General features: G+C 47.1%; 1 protein-coding gene across 1 annotated transcript in view; it reads left to right on the top strand.

Annotated features, from left to right (window-relative positions):
* The window catches only part of CFAP47 (cilia and flagella associated protein 47), a 380,184-nt gene that overhangs the window by 176,008 nt on the left and 184,953 nt on the right, over positions 1–19,223 (top strand). Inside the window, exons 44-45 of the mRNA XM_056861810.1 lie at positions 15,496–15,646; positions 17,709–17,797. Of these exons, the coding sequence (XP_056717788.1) occupies positions 15,496–15,646; positions 17,709–17,797 (240 nt within the window). The remainder of the gene's footprint in view (positions 1–15,495; positions 15,647–17,708; positions 17,798–19,223) is intronic.

The following is a 19,223-nucleotide window of genomic DNA, read 5'->3' as shown; positions in this document are numbered from 1 at the left end:
GCAGTATGGAATTGGCGGACCAAACGGGGTGCAGACACATCACGTGCGCGTACCCACTCATCATGAGCGGAACCAAAATGTTTCCAACAGACTAGGTATTGGAGAGACCCATGATGGATACGTGAGTCTAAGACTCTTGCAATGTCAAAATGTTCCTCCCCCCCTACCATCACTGGTATTTCAGGGCATGGCTCAGGATGCCACTCGGGAGAAGGTACATGTGGTTTTAGCAAACTGACATGAAAGACAGGATGGATCCGTCTGAGTGATTTTGGGAGTGAAAGTTCCACAGTCACTGGGTTAATGATACGAGCAATGGGGAAGGGACCCACTTATTTGGCACTGAGTTTGTTACACGGGCGGTTGAACCGTAGATTTTTGGTGGACAAATAAACCAAGTCTCCCACTGAGTAGTCCTTGCCTGGTGAGTGATGTTTATCAGCTTGAGCTTTGTATTTACGTTTAGCTCGCTCCAGGTTTCGTACCAGCCAAGGCCAGGTTGTCTGAATTGTGTGTACCCAGTCAGCAACACTTTCACCTCCCTCCACCCTGGAGATATCGTTATGGCTTATGGGTCCGAAGTCTTGCCCATAAACGGCCCGAAAGGGGCTAAATCCAGTGGATTGATGCACAGCATTATTATACGCATATTCAGCAAAGGGTAACAACTCAACCCAATCATCCTGATGGTAGTTAACATAACAGCGCAAGTAGCATTCTAGTACAGCATTCACTCGTTCCGTCTGGCCATCGGTTTGAGGAAAGCACTTGAGAGACCTTGTTCCACCCCCACTAATTTTAAGAAAGCTTTCCAAAATTTAGCCACGTAGCTACTTCCGTGGTCGCTCACCACCTTGCACGGAAAGGAATGTAGATGGAAGACATGTGACACAAAGAGGCGGGCCAGTTTTGGGGCGGACGGGATACCCGCGCAAGGGACGAGATGCACCTGTTTAGAGAACAGGTCAGTGATTACCCAAAGTACAGTTTTTCCCTCGCTGAGGGGGAGGTCAGTCATGAAATCCATAGCAATTACTTCCCAAGGTCGAGTGGGGGTCTCTAACGGTTGCAATAATCCGGGAGGTTTCCCTTGGGCCCTCTTAAAAGTAGCGCAGACTGGGCAACTGCGAATGAACGAATCCACATCAGTTCGCATGCCCGCCCACCAAAACTGCCTTCGTAACAAATGTAACGTTTTTAGAAACCCAAAGTGTCTTGGCTCCATGGACTAGCTGTAGTACTTCCTTCCGTAGCCCTTTAGGCACATACAGCTTAGAGTCTTTGTACCAAAAACCTCCACGTTCAGTCAGAGCGGAGGGGAGGGTTTGCGCAGAGAGTTCGGCTTTGCAATTGGAACGAAGCGAGGCCAAAAAAGAGTCTGTTAGATCCATCCCATCTGGCGGTGTGGGCTCCATGCTGGAGAGAGGGGAAGCTGATGTCCCCGAGGGGGGTTGGATGGCTGGATTTCCAGGGCGACCGGGTGCCGGCGGAGCTGCCGAAGGAGGAGAGGGGGGTGGCGCGGTCGGGCCGACCGGCGTGGTCGGGCTTGAAGTGCCCCCCTCCTGCGAAGGCTGTGGCGGGAGCCGGGTTTGCGATCGAGTTTGGACTGCTAGAGTGGGCAGTAAACCTCTTTGAGCAGGAGTGAACAGAGACTTCGTGGGGCGTTCAACCTTGGTTGGGTATTGGGGAAGCCTGGATAGAGCATCAGCCAGGACATTCTGCTTCCCCGGTACATGTTTTAATACAAAACGGAACTGAGCAAAGAAGTCCGCCCACCGTACCTGTTTCGCGGACAGTTTACGGGCCCCCGTGAGCGCCTCCAGGTTCTTGTGATCGCTCCATACTTCAAAAGGGACTTTAGAACCTTCCAAAAACTGCCTCCACACCGTGAGGGCATGGTGGACGGCGGCCGCTTCCTTTTCCCAGATCGGCCAGTTGAGCTGAGATTGCGCGAACTTCTTAGAGAAGTAAGCACACAGATGCAGAAGACCGTCCTTCCCTTGCTGTAAAAGTGCACCCCCCATTGCCACGTCTGAGGCGTCAACCTGGACTACAAACATCTGCTCGAGATCAGGGTGCTTTAATACCGGTTAAGAGGTAAACAGTCGCTTGAGGGTATCGAAAGCGGTTTGGCACTGTTGGGTCCAATTGATTTTAGCTGAGGGTAACGTGGCGGCGCTGCCTTTTCTCTTAGTCTTAAAGAGATCCGTGATGGGGAGTGCGATTTGAGCGAAGTTGGGGACGAATCCCCTGTAGAAGTTAGCGAACCCAAGAAATTGCTGAACCTGCTTACGGGTGGAGGGTGGTTCCCAACTGGTTACTGACTGCACTTTGTCAAGGTCCTTAGTGAGACCGTGGTGTGAAATTATATAGCCCAGGAAGCTTAAGTGTTTCTGGTGAAATTCGCACTTGGACACCTTAGCATAGAGCTGATTGTCTCTGAGGCGTTGCAATACTTCCCTCACCAGGGCAACATGTTCGTCCATAGTTTTAGAGTAAATGAGAATATCATCCAAATAAACCACCACGCCCCTATACAACAAGTCACGTAGGATCTCATTAATGAACTGCATGAAGACCCCCTGGGCCCCTTTTAATCCGAAAGGCATCACTAAGAATTCATACATGCCAAAGCAACTGGAAAAGGCTGTCAGAGGTACATCGCCCTCCCGAATCCTGATTCTGTAGTAGGCTTCCACCAAGTCTAGTTTTGTAAAGATACGCCCCTCTTTAATTGTCCCAAGAGATCCGAGATCAAAGGAATGGGGTAGGCATTGGACTGGGTGACTGCATTGAGTTTTCGATCCGAGATCAAAGGAATAGGGTAGGCATTGGACTGGGTGACTGCATAACCGCAAGTCACCCGCCTTTTTGCACACAAAGAAAGCAGGGGCCGAAGAAGGGGCGGTAGACGGCCGGATGAAACCTCGAGTCAAATTCTTGTCCAAGAATTCACGTAGCACAGCACGTTTGGAAGCACTCGTGGGATAAATTTTACTTTCAGACAGTTTTTCATTCCCCACCACTTCAATAGCACAGTCTGTTTGGCGGTGGGGGCGTGCAATACATCAAATTCCTGCACATCAAAAACGTCCGCAAAGTCTTGATATTCAACAGGTAGTGGAGAGGACGAGGGGGTGTCTGAGGCTAAAGCTGAGGTTGACGGAGGTACAACAGCCACCTCGAGATGGTGTTGGTCGCAATTAGGATCAGAGAACTTTATAGTCCCGCCCCCCCAGTCAATATAAGGGCTGTGCCCCTTGAGCCAGTTAATTCCCAGTACCACTTCATATCTGATAGGGGTATGGTGAAGTCAATTTGCTCCCAATGATGGCCAATGCCCATCGCCACCCCGCAAGTGCGACGATCTACTGGCCCACCCTTGAAGTCACTGCTATCCATTTGGGCGAACTGGATGGGAGCTGGCAGAGTCTCTGACTTGACTTTGAGCGCTTTGAAAGTGGCTTCGTTGATCAGGGAGCGGGCACACCCGGAGTCTATGAGTGCTTTAACTTGTAACTGGGGGCCCTTTCTATGGTGCTGTAACACTACGTCCACATACACAGTATCTTCAATCTTACCTTCACTGGAGCTTTTGGTTTTGCAGGAATAGCTGCGAGGGTCTGCGGTGTCGCTCCACTCACTGCAGACCCCGCTCGTTTTTTGACATCCAAAGGAGATTCAAGGTTCAAAGCAGGGGGGTCCCAGTCCCTGTCCTCATCTGAAGACGGTGAGCTGTCCCCAAGTGGGGCACTTGTAATCCGGAACCCCGATGGGCTCGCTGGTGCAGGGTCGCGAGGCGCATCTCTGATGTGGAGAGCTGATGGCGCGGTCCTTCCTGGAGCAAAGCTACGGTTGGCCGCGGTGCCTCTGCGCTGAGGTCGCCCCCGATTCCGGGGCGGTCCATCCAGTCGAGAAGGAACCAACCGGTCTGGTCGAAGTGGGCAGGCTGCTGCAAAGTGGCCTATGGTTCCGCAAACGAGACAGGCTCCCCTCTGAAACCGAGACACACGGTCTTGCGAGGGTAGAGCAGGTCTTCGTGGTGTAGGAGCTGCAGCCTTAGTCGGGGGCTTTTGGTTGCCCCCCTCCCTGGCTCGACGTCGGGCCAGTGAAATGAATTGGTGACGACTCTCCACCTCCTCAGCTAATAGAATCCATTCTTCAAGAGTGTCTGGGTCTCGTTGCATATAAGCCCAGTTCAATATCTCAGGATGTAAGGCTTCTCGGAAATAATGTATTCGGGTAGCTTCGGTCCTGTCCACTATTTTACTGGTGAGCCTTTGAAATTCATCCGCGAATTCCCGTACTGGTATAGAGCCTTGTCAAAGTTGCAAGAGGGCTGCCTTGGCCTTCTCTCCCAGGAAAGGGTCCTCAAATCGTTGCCACAACACTCGCATGAACTCGTTGAGTGAGCGTATGGATCGGGCCCGAGTGTCAAACTGTAGGACCATCCAGTCTGCGGCTTTTCCAGTCAACAGGGAGGCAGCGAAGCGCACTCGGCTGTCTTTGGTGGGGAAGTGTTGCCCTTGTTCCCTCATATAACTGTCTACTTGGTGTAGGAAACAGGGTAGAGCCTTAACTGAGCCGTCATAGGTCACCCTTAACTGTGGTTGTTTCCACTGTATGGGAGGGGACGCTGGGGGTAGCACTGGTGGTTGCCCTGGGGGTGGCAAAACCCGTGCTCCTGGGACTGGCTGAGCCGGAAGTCTTGGAGGCAGCTGGGCTGGTTGTCCCAGAGGGGGGAGAAGTGGTGCCCTCAGCGGCAGAACTTGTGGTCGTGGAGCCGGCAGAGTTGGCTGAGTTGGCACCGGTTGGACTGGGGGAGCTTGAGCTCGTTGTAAACGTTCATTTTCTCAAAGTAGTTGCTCCATTTGATCCTGCAGATGGGCCACACGATCAGTCAAGTCCCTGTTTTTGCCCCGCAAGAGACGCATTTCGTCCCCAGCTCCCCCCGTGCGTCGGGACTGGCTGACCCAGAGATCAGTAGCCCAGTGGGGTTCCTCACCATACAGATCCTCCTCATCCGAGTAGTCCGGCTCGATCAAGCGACCTGCAAGCCGACATGTGCGTTGCGCGTCGCAAGACAGGCCAAAAGTCGGGGGAAATGAGGGGATAAACCCGAATCCTGTGCTGTCTTTGGGACACATGTCCGTGCCCGTGCGGGCTTGAGCATCGGCCAAACGTTGCTCCTCTTCTTTTTCGGCCCGCCCCTGAGCTGCCGCCGCATCCGCTGCCCGCAACTGTTCCTTGGCTCGCTTTCGGTCGGCGAGCACTTGGTCGGCCTCAAGCTTGGCGGCAATCGCCGCCGATGGGAGAGCTTCTTGCTCCAGAAGTCGAAGGAGTTCAGAGGAATCTTTTAGGTCCAATAACGGTTGAACCCAAACTGCCAAAGCAGCAGCGTCTGCTCCAAACTCAGGGGTTAAACGCTTTGTGAGCTTAGCCACCGTGGCTGTGGCCGAGGTCAGTCCTACAAACAGTAAGGCTGTCCGGACCGCTACATCCCATGCTTCTTTCAAGCACAAGTTGGGATCAGGAGCGGTTGGGATCTCCTCCGCCCGTGTTCCTGCCATGGATCGGGGCGGAGCAGGGCGGATCAGGGCTGCTACTGGCTCTTGTTGCTCCTCACATACAGTTAACTCCGCTAACAAACGGGTCAAGGCTGCTAAATCCTCCTGTGCCAGTCGAACTTCTTCCACCAAACTGTCCAGTATTTGGAGGTCGTGCTGGGCACTTTGGTCGGCGTCGGGGTTCGTCCAGGGGGTTGTGTCAGCCAGGCGACGCCACTGAACTCGAATGAGTACAATCAGACGATTGATCTCTGCATCCGTCCACAGCACCTCAGGAAGAATGTCATTCAGCAAAGAAGGGTCGTCGGGGTACTCGTCTGACGGTTCCAACGGAGGGTACCAAGGTTCGGGACCCTCCATGGTTTCGGCCAGAAACCTTCCACCCGGGGAGCGCTGTCTCTACTCCCACCCGGGACCTAGGCGAACCTTCCAGGGCTCCAGCCACAGGTAATTCACTCGGAGAGCATGTTCCCTGCTCCAATCCGAGACCCCGCCGAACCCTCCAGGGCTCCAGCCAGGCAGGTAAAAAATAGAGAAGGGAGTTGTACCAAAATGTAAGCACTTGTCCCCGTGGTAATCCCACAAACAACATCCACAGACAAGGAGTCCAAAAGAGAGTTGATTTATTAGAAAACCTACAGGTATACAGAGCTACAGGTAAATTGGCACAACTGGGAACGGGTAGCACAGTACAGGGCCTATATGGGAAAGGTAACCCCTCTCCTAACGAGGAGCCGTTCCCACGGGAGATAGCGCTGGAACAGGAATTCAACAGTTAGCAGGCTCGGCCTTGAGAGGCACTGAAACCAAAACATTCTCAGTCTGACAGGCTGCTGAGAGCAGAGGAAAGCAGGCCTGACATCGAGTCCAGTAGCACCTTAAAGACTAACAAAAATATTTTCTGGCAGGGTATGAGCTTTCGTGAGCCACAGAAGAAGTGAGCTGTGGCTCACGAAAGCTCATACTATGGTCTGTTTAAGTTCCATTCCAAACTAAACATAAAGGAGACAACATTGGTGAGAAAAAAATATTTGTATAAGATGGAGGACTTGAATTCATTAAAAAGCAGAGGAGACTTTCCAGCTCATGTTCACAGTGATCTTTTTCTATGTCTTTTTGTTTTGTTCCGTTCAGCTGTGTTTGGTTTGTCCTTCAAAGGATGCCCTGGTTGCTATTATGTATTTAAGCTGTGGTGTAACTGTTAGCCTGCTATGTGATCTCCTTTAACATAATGCACTTAGGGGTACTACTTCAAGAATTATTTTTAGAGTTATTTAAAGTTACTTGTAACTATCTTATACCTGTGCAATATCTGAATTCTAGGCCTGACATTAATTTTAGCAAAATAAAGTGTTTCATTGAGTTCTATGGAAGTACATAGAATCAAAGCAAGAGACTGTCCTAAAGGAACACTAAGGGAGGATAAAGCAATTGCTGAGAAACTAAATGAATTATTCTCATCTGTCTTCATTGTTGAAGATATGGGGTAGATAACTTCTCCTGAACAGAGGTTTTGGGGAGGGGAGAATGAGGAACTGGGGCAAATAGTGGTAACAAGGCAGGATGTTCTAGAACATCTAGACAAACTGCAAACGAACAAGTGACAGGGACCATACAATATTCATCTTAGAGTTCTTCAAGAACTAGAGTTATAGCTGAACTCCTAAAAATTATATGTAACATATCCCTTTGATCAGCCTCTGTACCAGAGGACTGGAGAATGGCCAATGTAACACCCATTCATAAAAAAAGTTCCGGGGGGACCCAGAAAGTTATAGGCCAGTTAGCTTAACATCTGTTCCATGTTAATTGCTGGAAAACATTAGTAAAGATCGAATTATCAAGCATATAGAAGGGCAAACCCTGCTGAGCAAAACCCAACATGTCTTCTGTAAAGGTATCTCCTGTCTCACTAACCTTTTAGAACCAGCGTGGTGTAGTGGTTAAGAGCGGTGGTTTGGAGCGGTGGAGTCTGATCTGGAGAACCGGGTTTGATTCCCCACTCCTCCATGTGAGCAGCGGAGGCTAATCTGGTGAACTGGATTTATTTTCTGGCAGGGTATGAGCTTTCGTGAGCCACAGCTCACTTCTTCAGATACAGCTAGAATGTGAATCCTTCTGTCTTTAAGTAGAGGAGAGTGAATTCAGACAAGCATTAGCATGTAAATGTTAACAGTAGGTAAATGTGAATAGCAGGCGTGATGGGATTAGGTGTGGTATGCAGAAGAGTCTGTGGTGTCCAGGGGAGAGATGGGTGTGGAGAAATCAGCATTGGTAATGAGCCATGAATGCAAGGTCTTTATTCAGCCCAGGTAAATGCATTGTCTTTAGTTTGAATATCAACTGTAATTCAGCAGTTTCTCTTTCCAATCTCCCTTTGAAATTCCTTTGTAAGAGAATTGCTACTCTTAAATCTGCAACAGAATGTCCTGGAAGGTTAAAATGTTCTCCCACTGGTTTTTGAATATTGTGGTTTCTGATGTCAGACTTATGTCCATTTAATCTTTGTCTAAGAGACTGACCTGTTTGTCCAATGTAGATTGTGGAAGGGCATTGCTGGCATGTGAGGGCATAAATCACATTAGAAGATGAGCAGGAGTATGAACCTGAGATAGTATGGCTGACATTGATGGGCCCAGAGATGATGTTCCTAGAATCTATATGAGGGCAAAGTTGGCACCTTGGTTTGTTGCAGGCCTTGGTGCCAGAGTCCATGTTCCTGTTCAGTAGTTTATCATCATGGGTGAGAAGTTGTTTTAGGTTAGCCGGCTGTCTGTAAGCAAGAAAGGCACGCCCCCCCCCAGTGGTAGAGAAAGTGGTAGAGAAAGTCGGCATATAAGAACCAACTCTTCTTCTTTGAAAGTGTCAGTAAGCATGTGTGGACAGGATGGAGCCTGTGGTCATTGTGTATTTGGATTTCCAAAAGGCTTTTGATGAAGTCCCCCACCAAAGACTGCTAAGGAAACTTCATAGTCATGGGATAAGAGGATAAGAGGACAAGCCCTCTTATGGATTGAGAGCTGGCTGAAAAATAGGAAGCAGAAAGTACAAATCAGTGGTCAGTTTTCACAATGGAGGGATATGAGCAGTTGGGTCCCTCAGGGATCAGTGTTGGGGCCAGTGCTTTTCAACTTGTTCATCAGCGGCCTGGAGTGGGGGTGGAACACTGAGGTGGCCAGGTTTGCAGATGACACCAAATTATTTAGTGTGGTTAAAACAAAATCGGACTGTGAAGAGCTCCAAAAGGATCTCTACAAACTGGAAGCATTGGGATTAAAATGGCAAATGAGATTCAATGTGAGCAAGTGTAAAGTGATGCATATTGGGGCAAAAAATCCCAAGTTCACATATACACTGATGGGATTTGTGCTGGCAGTGACAGACCAAGAAAGGGATCTTGGGGTGGTAGTGGATTGCTTGATGAAGATGTCAACCCAGTGTGCGGCTGCTGTGAAAAAGGCAAATTCCATGCTGGCCATAATTAGATGAGGAATAGAAAATAAAACTGCTGCTATCATATTGCCATTGTACAAATCTATGGTGAGACCACACTTGGAATACTGTGTACAGTTCTGGTCACCACACCTAAAAAAGGATATTGCAGAGCTTGAGAAGGTGCACAAAAGAGCGACCAAAATGATCAGGGGACTAGATCAACTGCCTTATGAAAAGTGGTTAAAATGCTTACCGTATATACTCGTGTATAAGCCGAGTTTTTCAACCCCCCAAAAGGGGTGAAAAATTAGCCCTCGGCTTATACACGAGTCACCCCGGGGGAGAGGTACCACTAAGGGGAAATTTCAGGTGGAAACTTACCTCCTCCTCCCCTCTGCTTGCCCAGCATGTCCCGCGGCGGCGGCAGCAGCGACCCGCCGCCCGACTTCTTGCTGCTCCAGAGCAGCAACTAACAACAACAAGCAGGCCGCGCTGCTCGGGGAGCCGCCTCCACGCCGCCTGCCGAAGCCGCGGCCAGCGCGGAGGAGAAGGCCGAAGGAGCCGCCGGCTCGGCTCCTTCCCCAGCCGCGGCTCGGGCGGGCGGCGTGGAAGCGGCCCCGCGAGCGGCGCGGCCAGGCGGGTGCAGCCTCCTCCTGAGCGCTGGCTGCCGGCGCGGCTCTTTCCCCGGCCGCGGCTCCAGCGGGCGGCGTGGCCAGGCGGGTGCGGCCTCCCGCCATGTGCTGGGCGCCGGCGCGGCTCCTTCCCCAGCCGCGGCTCGGGTGGGCGGCGTGGAAGCGGCCCCGCGAGCGGCGCGGCCAGGCAGGTGCAGCCTCCTCCTGAGCGCTGGCTGCCGGCGCCGCTTTCTCCCCGGCCGCGGCTCAAGCGGGCGGCGTGGAAGCGGCCCCGCGAGCGGCGCGGCCTGCCCAGGCTCCTTCGGCCCCTCCTCCGGCCACCATCGCCTCTTCTCCAGCCGCGCCTGTTTCGGCCCCTCCTCCACGCTGACCACCACCGCCCCTTCTCTGGCTGCGCCTGTTTCAGCTCCTCCTCCACACTGCCCACCACCGCCCCTTCTCCAGCTTCTCCTTCGCACCTTTTAAAGAGAATCAACCCGGCTTACAATCGTTTCCCCTTCTTCTCCTCATAACATACACCCTGCGAGGTAGGTGAGACTGAGAGAGTTTGTAGAGAACTGTGACTAGCCCAAAGTCACCCAGCAAGCTTCACGTGTAGGGGTGGGGAATCAAAGCTGCCTCTCCAGATCTGAGTCTGCTGCTCCTGTGGAGAAGCAGGGAATCAAAGCTGCCTCTCCAGATCTGAGTCTGCTGCTCATGTGGATGAGCAGGGAATCAAAGCTGGCTCTCCAGATCTGGGTCTGCTGCTCCTGTGGAGAAGCAGGGAATCAAAGCTGCCTCTCCAGATCTGAGTCTGCTGCTCCTGTGGATGAGCAGGGAATCAAAGCTGGCTCTCCTGAGTCTGCTGCTCATGTGGAGAAGCAGGGAATCAAAGCTGGCTGTCCAGATCTGAGTCTGCTGCTCCTGAGACGCAGGGAATCAAAGCTGCCTCTCCAGATCTGAGTCTGCTGCTCATGTGGAGCAGGGAATCAAAGCTGCCTCTCCAGATCTGAGTCTGCTGCTCATGTGGATGAGCAGGGAATCAAAGCTGGCTCTCCAGATCTGGGTCTGCTGCTCCTGTGGAGAAGCAGGGAATCAAAGCTGCCTCTCCAGATCTGAGTCTGCTGCTCCTGTGGATGAGCAGGGAATCAAAGCTGGCTCTCCTGAGTCTGCTGCTCATGTGGAGAAGCAGGGAATCAAAGCTGGCTGTCCAGATCTGAGTCTGCTGCTCCTGAGACGCAGGGAATCAAAGCTGCCTCTCCAGATCTGAGTCTGCTGCTCATGTGGAGCAGGGAATCAAAGCTGCCTCTCCAGATCTGAGTCTGCTGCTCATGTGGAGAAGCAGGGAATCAAAGCTGGCTCTCCAGATCTGGGTCTGCTGCTCCTGTGGAGAAGCAGGGAATCAAAGCTGCCTCTCCAGATCTGAGTCTGCTGCTCCTGTGGATGAGCAGGGAATCAAAGCTGGCTCTCCTGAGTCTGCTGCTCATGTGGAGAAGCAGGGAATCAAAGCTGGCTGTCCAGATCTGAGTCTGCTGCTCCTGAGACGCAGGGAATCAAAGCTGCCTCTCCAGATCTGAGTCTGCTGCTCATGTGGATGAGCAGGGAATCAAAGCTGGCTCTCCTGAGTCTGCTGCTCATGTGGAGAAGCAGGGAATCAAAGCTGGCTGTCCAGATCTGAGTCTGCTGCTCCTGAGAAGCAGGGAATCAAAGCTGGCTGTCCAGATCTGAGTCTGCTGCTCCTGTGGAGAAGCAGGGAATCAAAGCTGCCTCTCCAGATCTGAGTCTGCTGCTCCTGGGGATGAGCAGGGAGTCAAAGCTGGCTCTCCAGATCTGAGTCTGCTGCTCCTGTGGAGAAGCAGGGAATCAAACCTGGCTGTCCAGATCTGAGTCTGCTGCTCATGTGGAGGAGCAGGGAATCAAACCTGGCTGTCCAGATTAGAGTCCACCGCTCTTCACCATCACACCACACTTGCTCTCAATCTTGTGATGATTTTTAAAAAGGCAAACCACAAATGTTTTGTTCCATTATTGGGTCCCTGAAAATCTTAAGAGAAGTACGGTACCGTAATTCTAGTATGCTGTTTAGCATCGCCATAATTGTCAGAATAACAGTTGAGGAACTGCCTTAAAGAACAAGACAGCCAAATGCTCAAGTGCAACATGAAAGTAATTCTGTTCTCTAGTCATCCGGAACAAGAATTATTGGGATTTGGATGCTGGTAGCAAACTCTTTTACTGACTCTCCTTTAATTTCCCTGTTTAATTTTAGAACTTTTTCTTATCCTCATACAAAAGGAGCCCAGTACTTCTACCGGTAATCCTGGACCAAAACAAAAACGCAGGTCATATGAAGCTGGTTTCAAACTTAAGGTTGTGGCAAGAGCAGAAGAAAGCAATAACAGTATTGCAAGTAGGGAATTTTGCGTTGATGAAAAACAAGTGAGGGAGTGGCGGAAAATGAAAGCTGACTTGGAAAAGATTCCAAAGGCAAAAAAAGCTCGACGTGGTTTAACAACTTCATCTGGGGCTCTAGAGACTGAATTGCATAACTGGGTTATGGAGCGTCGTCAAAATGGTTACTGCGTAACACGCATGGAAATTCGCTTACGTGCCCTTCAAATGGCTAAAGACGACAAATTAAAAGCACCAGGCATTGAAAATTTTGTTGCATCAGCTGGATGGTGTACCCGCTTCATGAATAGGTTTGACCTATGTTTGCGGCAAAGAACCAAGATATCACAGAAGTTGCCAAAAGACCTTGAGGAAAAAGTGATGTCATTCCATTCATTCATCATAAAACAAAGAAGGATCCATAACTATGACCTGGGAGATATTGGGAATATGGATGAAACACCTATGACCTTTGATCTTCCAAGCAACAGAACAGTGGCAAGTTTGGGAGAAAAAACAATTTTACTCAGAACCACAGGAAATGAAAAAAACCATTTCACAGTCGTTCTGTCATGTTTAGCTAACGGAACTAAGCTGCGCCCTGTCATTATTTTCAAAAGAAAGACCTTGCCTAAAAAGGTCAAATTCCCACCACGGATTACAGTGCGCGCACATGTTAAAGGCTGGATGGATGAAGACGGAACAAAAAAATGGCTTGAAGAAATTTGGAACGGACGACCAGGAGCAGCCTTAAAGAAGAAACCATCACTGCTAGTTTGGGATATGTTCAGAGGCCACACATCTGATGACATAAAAAAATTAGCAAAGTCTTCTAAAGTTACTTTGGCTGTTATTCCAGGTGGGCTTACATCTGTATTGCAGCCCCTAGATGTGTGTTTAAATAAACCTTTCAAGGACCGTGTGCGAAAGATGTGGCATGAATGGATGTCATCTGGTCAAGCCCGACTGACAAAATTTGGAAATCTGATGAAGCCCGACATAGAATTAATAGCAAAGTGGGTTCGTGATGCATGGGAAGACATTCCAGAGGACATGGTGCAACGCGCCTTCAAGAAATGTGGCATTAGTAATGCTATGGATGGCAGTGAAGACTGCGCTTTGTATGAGGACGACAGCAGTGATGATGATGATGACTGTGAACTCAGAGATGACAATGTCTATGCTGATACCCTCACACCAGCTACAGCTGAAGCTCTGTTTGGACATACAGATGATGAGGAGGAATCCAGTTTTGAGGGATTTTAACTCTTGTGTTTTAGCTTGGTTGCTGATTGAGCTAAGGTTTTTGCACTTTTAACGTTATTGTTGATACCATATTGGTTTTGTTGACCCTCTTTTCCACTTACTTACTGTTTTTCTTTGAAATAAATATTCAAAAACATTTAACCTACTGATGCCTCAAGTAATGTGATTTTATTGGTATCTATTTTTATTTAGACATTCACCAGTAGCTGCTGCATTTCCCACCCTCGGCTTATACACGAGTCAATCATTTTCCCCCATTTTTTGGGGTGAAATTAGGTGCCTCGGCTTATACTCGGGTCGGCTTATACACGAGTATATACGGTAGTTCTGTTTAGCTTGGAAAAAAGGTGGTTAAGGGGAGACATGACAGAGGTCTATAAAATTATGCATGGTATGGAGAGATTGGACAGGGAGAAGCTTTTCTCCCCTTCTCATAATACTAGAACGTGGGATCATGTACTGAAGCTGGAGGGTAAGAGATTCAAAACAGATAAAAGGAAGTATTTCTTCATACAACTCATAGTTAAATTGTGCAGCTCCCTGCCCGAGGATGTGGTGATGGCTGCCAGCTTGGAAGGCTTTAAGAGGGGAGTGGACATGTTCATGGAGGAGGAGGGGTATTCATGGCTACTAGTAAAAATGGATGCTAGTCATGATGCATACCTATCCTCTCTAGTATCAGAGGAGCATGCCTATCATATTGGGTGCCGTGGAACACAGGCAGGATAAATGCTGCTACAGTTGTCTTGCTTGTGGGCTTCCTGGAGGCACTTGGTTGGCCCCTGTGTGAACAGACTGCTGGACTTGATGGGCCTTGGTCTGGTCCAGCAGGGCCTTTCTTATGTTCTTTGCCTTAGGTTGTTGTGATTCTTTTCTATGCTAATCCTCTTTGTCTCATTTAAATTTTAGTTATTACAATCCTTGCTTTTTCAATCAGAGTTGACAAAATTCAACACAGAATGCATGCAATTTTTTGACATGTAACATAATGGGTCAGTTTTAATTAACAAAAACCTTTTCAAGTAAGCTACCTGCTTCAAGCAAAAGGCCCACCCTCCCTCTCTCCGTCGTGCTCTCTATTTGTCCTTAGACAGGTCTGTGGTAAAGATATTAGCCATGCTTTTGCAGCATGGACTCATATTATTTATTTATTTATTTACATTACAGTCTGCCTTTCTCACTCGGACTCTAGGCAGATTGCACAGAGTGAGTCAGTACAATCGATGGATGATATCAATGTTGGAACAATAATATTCATTCGAAAATATTTGCTTTCTGAAAATCTTTTGAATCAGATTTATCAGTTAAGATCCAGGTGAAGTGCTTAAAAATAATACAAATTATAACAATACTCGCTTTATAGATAATTGTTTTTCAGCCAGAATATATTCTGGGCTTCACCTGTTTTATCTCAAGCAGAATCTTGTGCCATCACAACTGCTATATTTTATATGGTACAGAGCTGGATGGAAAATAACAGATGGCTAGAGTTTTCGGAACATTTCCTCTTAATATACATTTTAGAACAATACACACACACACAACAGTGATCATTTAAAATTTTTCATAATGATGGATCTGAGTTCCATATGCTGCTCAAGATCAATTGATCAAGGAGCTTCTAAGGGATAAAAGGAAAGTGGAAAGTAAAAGGAAAGGATCTGAGTTCCATCTCTACCAGAATCTGTATAGGAATTGTGTCAAGTGGAAGGGGTCGAAGGATTTCTAGTGTTGGTCCCAGATTTGTTACTTTCCTGTGGAATCTGGATCTACACTTGAAATGTTTGATTTTTTCTGGATAAGGGGGTGGAATTGTTTTTACTTCCCCAGTATGTTTCGGAGAACTTAAAGCATATAAGGCATGTGTCAAATGCAGACCTGTCTCACATCTCCTTCCCGTATATGAAACACAAGATGATTTAGCAAGGGACACGTAATAAAACAAATCCCCTCACTGAAACAAATACCTACTTTGAGCAGACAAACACCTTGTCACACTGAAAAACATTTTTCCTATAATCTTCTGTTAAAATAATTTTAATACAAACATTACATTAATACAAACATTACATTAATACTTAATACAAATATTTCAGATAGTTCATTTGTAAAAAACTTTTTTTGTGGCAAATGATCCTTAGTATGTTATATACTGAAACACAGTTGTTTCTACATGACTTTGATATTAATCATTTAACAATATATTATTCTATTTTCTGCTTTAGGAGCCAAATAAGTATAAATGTGGAATTTACTAGCCGTTTTCTGTCCCCTGCTGAAGCTATATTGTTACTTGTTTCAAAGGCTTTAATTGGAGTAGGAGGGGCTACAATGACCTTTTCCCTGAAAACCAGGATTAGCCAAATTAAACCTGCTGTAAGTATTGTAGATTTAATGGAAAAATTCTGAATGAAATGTACTGGGCAATCCTGAAGGGCCCCCCGAATGCCCATAGGAGCCAGTGTAACCTCGTGCCAGCGGCAGTGTCCCTTTGTGCCATGATAAGGGGCATTAACACTGGTGCAGAGGCAATTATGCCAGCCCCAGAGAGCAACTTGGCAGCGTAGTGTTGGGATGGTGGTGGAGCCTCCCTGCTGGCATTGCACCAGAGGAGCTCCCCACGCTGGCATCCTGGGAGGTGTTCCCGGAGTGTTCCTGGTGGCGTAGCAGCCTTTAGGCAGCTTCCTAACCTCTTTCACCCAGGGGAATGCCTCTTCACTCTGCAGCTTTACTACGCCAGCTGTTTTGCTGGCGTACCTTCACTAAAGGCAATGGAGCTATTTTTCATTTTTTTTATTTTTGAGTTGGGTTTCTCACCTTTATCGGGAAGCCTCTGTGGAGATGGCGCAGCTGCGCTGCTCCCAGCCACCATGACCCCACCCCTTAGGAATGGGCTGACCATCAATTACAATCAGTTCTTAATGTCCATTTTCTGGCATAGTGTCTGACCCACCTGCTGACCAATGCATCCTGCTCCCACCCTGCAAGTAGACTCACAGGGCAGATAACCTCTCTCTCCCCCCTCCCTCCATTTTTGCTTCCTTTGGGTCTGTTAGGTTGGGCTTATTGGTGTTATGCCTTTAAGAAGGGGAAGGATCAGAGCTAAGTGGCAGTAATGCTCACAATTGGCTTGCTGTTCTCTGCTATCTTTCCAGGGAAAGGCAGCAGCATGTAAGTTGGGGGGGGGGGGTTGGAGTGCTCTGGATGTGGAGGTTCCAGAAGATCTGGGGAGATGGTTGGAGCTCACAGGGTTAATTGCAAGTGAGGGAGGCTGCCTTGATCATAGTGCTAACTGCTTAGTATTTAGTTTGGCCCTTAGCAAGCTTCATGCCAGTGGAGGGATTTGAACCCAAGTCTGCCAGATCCTAGTCCAATACTGTTACTATTACACTACACTGGCTTCTCAAAAGCACAGACGCCTAAAATAGATGCTACTAACAGAGGCTGATTCCCTGTTGAAAAAGCAAATACAGTAATACTAGTGTATTACCAGTACTCTTCCATGAATGTTATTGCTTATATACTTGGGACACTGAAACCCAGATTAGATGAGATGGAGGGGTTGAAATTATATTGTGCTTGCTCCTCCTGCCTCATGGGATGGGACTGGAGGCTGCACAACATAGCTCTGCTAGGCTGCATCTTTTGCACCGATGCTCTGAAGGATGTCTGCCCTGACTTCTTGTCAATAGTTTTAATCCACTATGCATAGTTTATCTATGCTTCATTTCAGTCTCTCATCCAGCTTTGGTTCGTTTTTCAGTGTAATTCACCTTTTGACCATGTTCCCCTTCCCTTGCCTGTAAATCCACCTCCCCAATCCTTTTTGTTGCTGTAATTTGAAATTTTCCTGAGATAATTTTACAGAAGGGTTATACTAGTGATACATTATGGAAAATATGTTGTCTTTTTTCTTCATCCTATTAATTATTGTTCTGATCTCCCCCCTCCCTATTCCTCAACAACCAACCCCCCCCTCCTTGAGAATACCATTGCAACAGCCCCTGTGCCTGGCAGGGCTCTTTCCCTTCCCCCGAAACCATCCCTCCTGTTGTTACTAACCTTGGGTCCTTAGATGCTCATGAGAATTTAATTTGAATGTGTAAAAGTAATAAATTTCATCCTTTTTCGTTTTAAGAACCATACAAATAATTTTTTTAAGCATCTGTTGGTCACTTGTATATGAGTAGGTTTCTTTCTTTCTTTCTTTCTTTCTTTCTTTCTTTCTTTCTTTCTTTCTTTCTTTCTTTCTTTCTTTCTTTCTTTCTTTCTTTCTTTCTTTCTTTCTTTCTTTCTTTCTTTCTTTCTTTCTTTCTTTCTTTCTTTCTTTCTTTCTTAAAAAATTGGCACTAAAAAGAAGCAGAGATTCCCAAAAACAACACCCCAAAGCTTTAAGCTGAATTTCCCCAGACTTAGCACTTTTTTTTTAAACTTACAGGGTTTATTAAAATGTAGATCTCCATGTTATGAACTGAAGACAGTTATTCTGCAAGTTGCTAGTCCTTTCAAAATCAGTGGTTCATTCAGGTAAGAAATTGTGTAAAATGATTTTATTAGTCCAGTAGTCCAAAAATACTAATTCCTATAATTTTGTGTTCTTCTTTAAATTAATTTACCAGACTGGTTGAAAAAATGTCCTGATCTAAAAACAAATGAATTGCTTTTCAGACTTCATCATGCATGTATTATATTTTTATTTATATGTGTCCAAATTCTCCGTTGTCTTGTGTGATTTTGTACTCCAAAATATAATTGAACATTTCCTTAGCATTCACTTTTGTTTTTTCCACATTTCTTGGCTGTAGACTTCCTTTATTTACCTTTGAGGGACTGAAATCTCAGATTTTAGATTTAAGGCCGATCAATGAGACTGCCTATTTTTATATACTTGTTGAATAAATATATGGCTTCTTCAGATAACTGCCAATTACAGGTTTGAGCAATAAATACATATTACAAGAAAATCAAGACTGTTTTAGAAGTAGTATCTGCTCTGGCACTTTGGGATGATATTTCTAATTTCAGAAAATTTGAATAAATGATATATGTTTCTGGTTTGTTTATTTCTTAAATTTTTATTACATGAAGAATTTTTTTACTAAATTTGCAATGCTTTGTAGTGTTATTTTAGTTGAATCCACAAGCTGCATAACTGAGCCTGAGCAGTTAAATCAAGTCAGCCAGATAAAGCAAGGTAAAATGAAAAGGTAAATTTTAAAACTTATTGAGTAGTAATTCCATGATCTGTGATTTGCTATATATTTTATTTAATCAGAACAAATTATTACATTATGATAATGGTAATACACAATGATGTCACTTCTGGCCAGACCAAGAAGCACTGCCATTGCACCAGGATGATGTTTGTGACGGACAAAGGGTTAATCTTCAGTAGAAGCTGAGAGACAAAGAGTGGAGTTGTCACTCCTTGCTCCCAGCTGTGGAGTGACAGGACTGAGACTGGGAGGAAAAGGGCCCTTTCCTCAGGTCACAAAGAGGGATTAGTCTCTGGGAAGGAGCTATTCCAGTTACAGGGTAGTATGAAGGGATTACTGCCACTGGTGTGGGGTAGTTCAGTAGTGCGAATGGAGAGATTTAGGTAAATCTCCATACTTCTACATTTCTCTGGGGTATAGAGATTGAATGGTCTTGCCCTTCCCTGATTAGCTAGGTGGCAGAGACTATGCAACAACATCTGTAGGAGTTCTGGGGAACAGAACTAAGTTTGTGAACAAAAATCTTAAGGAATGAATAACTACAAAAAGCCTCTGGTGTTTCATTTCTCTTCTGAGGTAAACAAAGGTAAAGGGGACAAAGAAGGAGAAAAATAATCTCCATATAACACATTCTGGCAAACAGCAAGTAGGTGATTCTTCTCTCTCCCTCAGCACAAAAACTGATTACTGGAAGATAGGAGGAGGGGGGTCGTCATAACGTTCTAGCACTTGCCCCA

The sequence above is a fragment of the Euleptes europaea genome, chromosome 16 (assembly GCF_029931775.1).
Source record: "Euleptes europaea isolate rEulEur1 chromosome 16, rEulEur1.hap1, whole genome shotgun sequence".
NCBI lineage: Eukaryota > Metazoa > Chordata > Lepidosauria > Squamata > Sphaerodactylidae > Euleptes > Euleptes europaea.
Note: the sequence above shows the minus strand (reverse complement) of the source record. Positions and strands in the feature narration are given on the sequence as shown.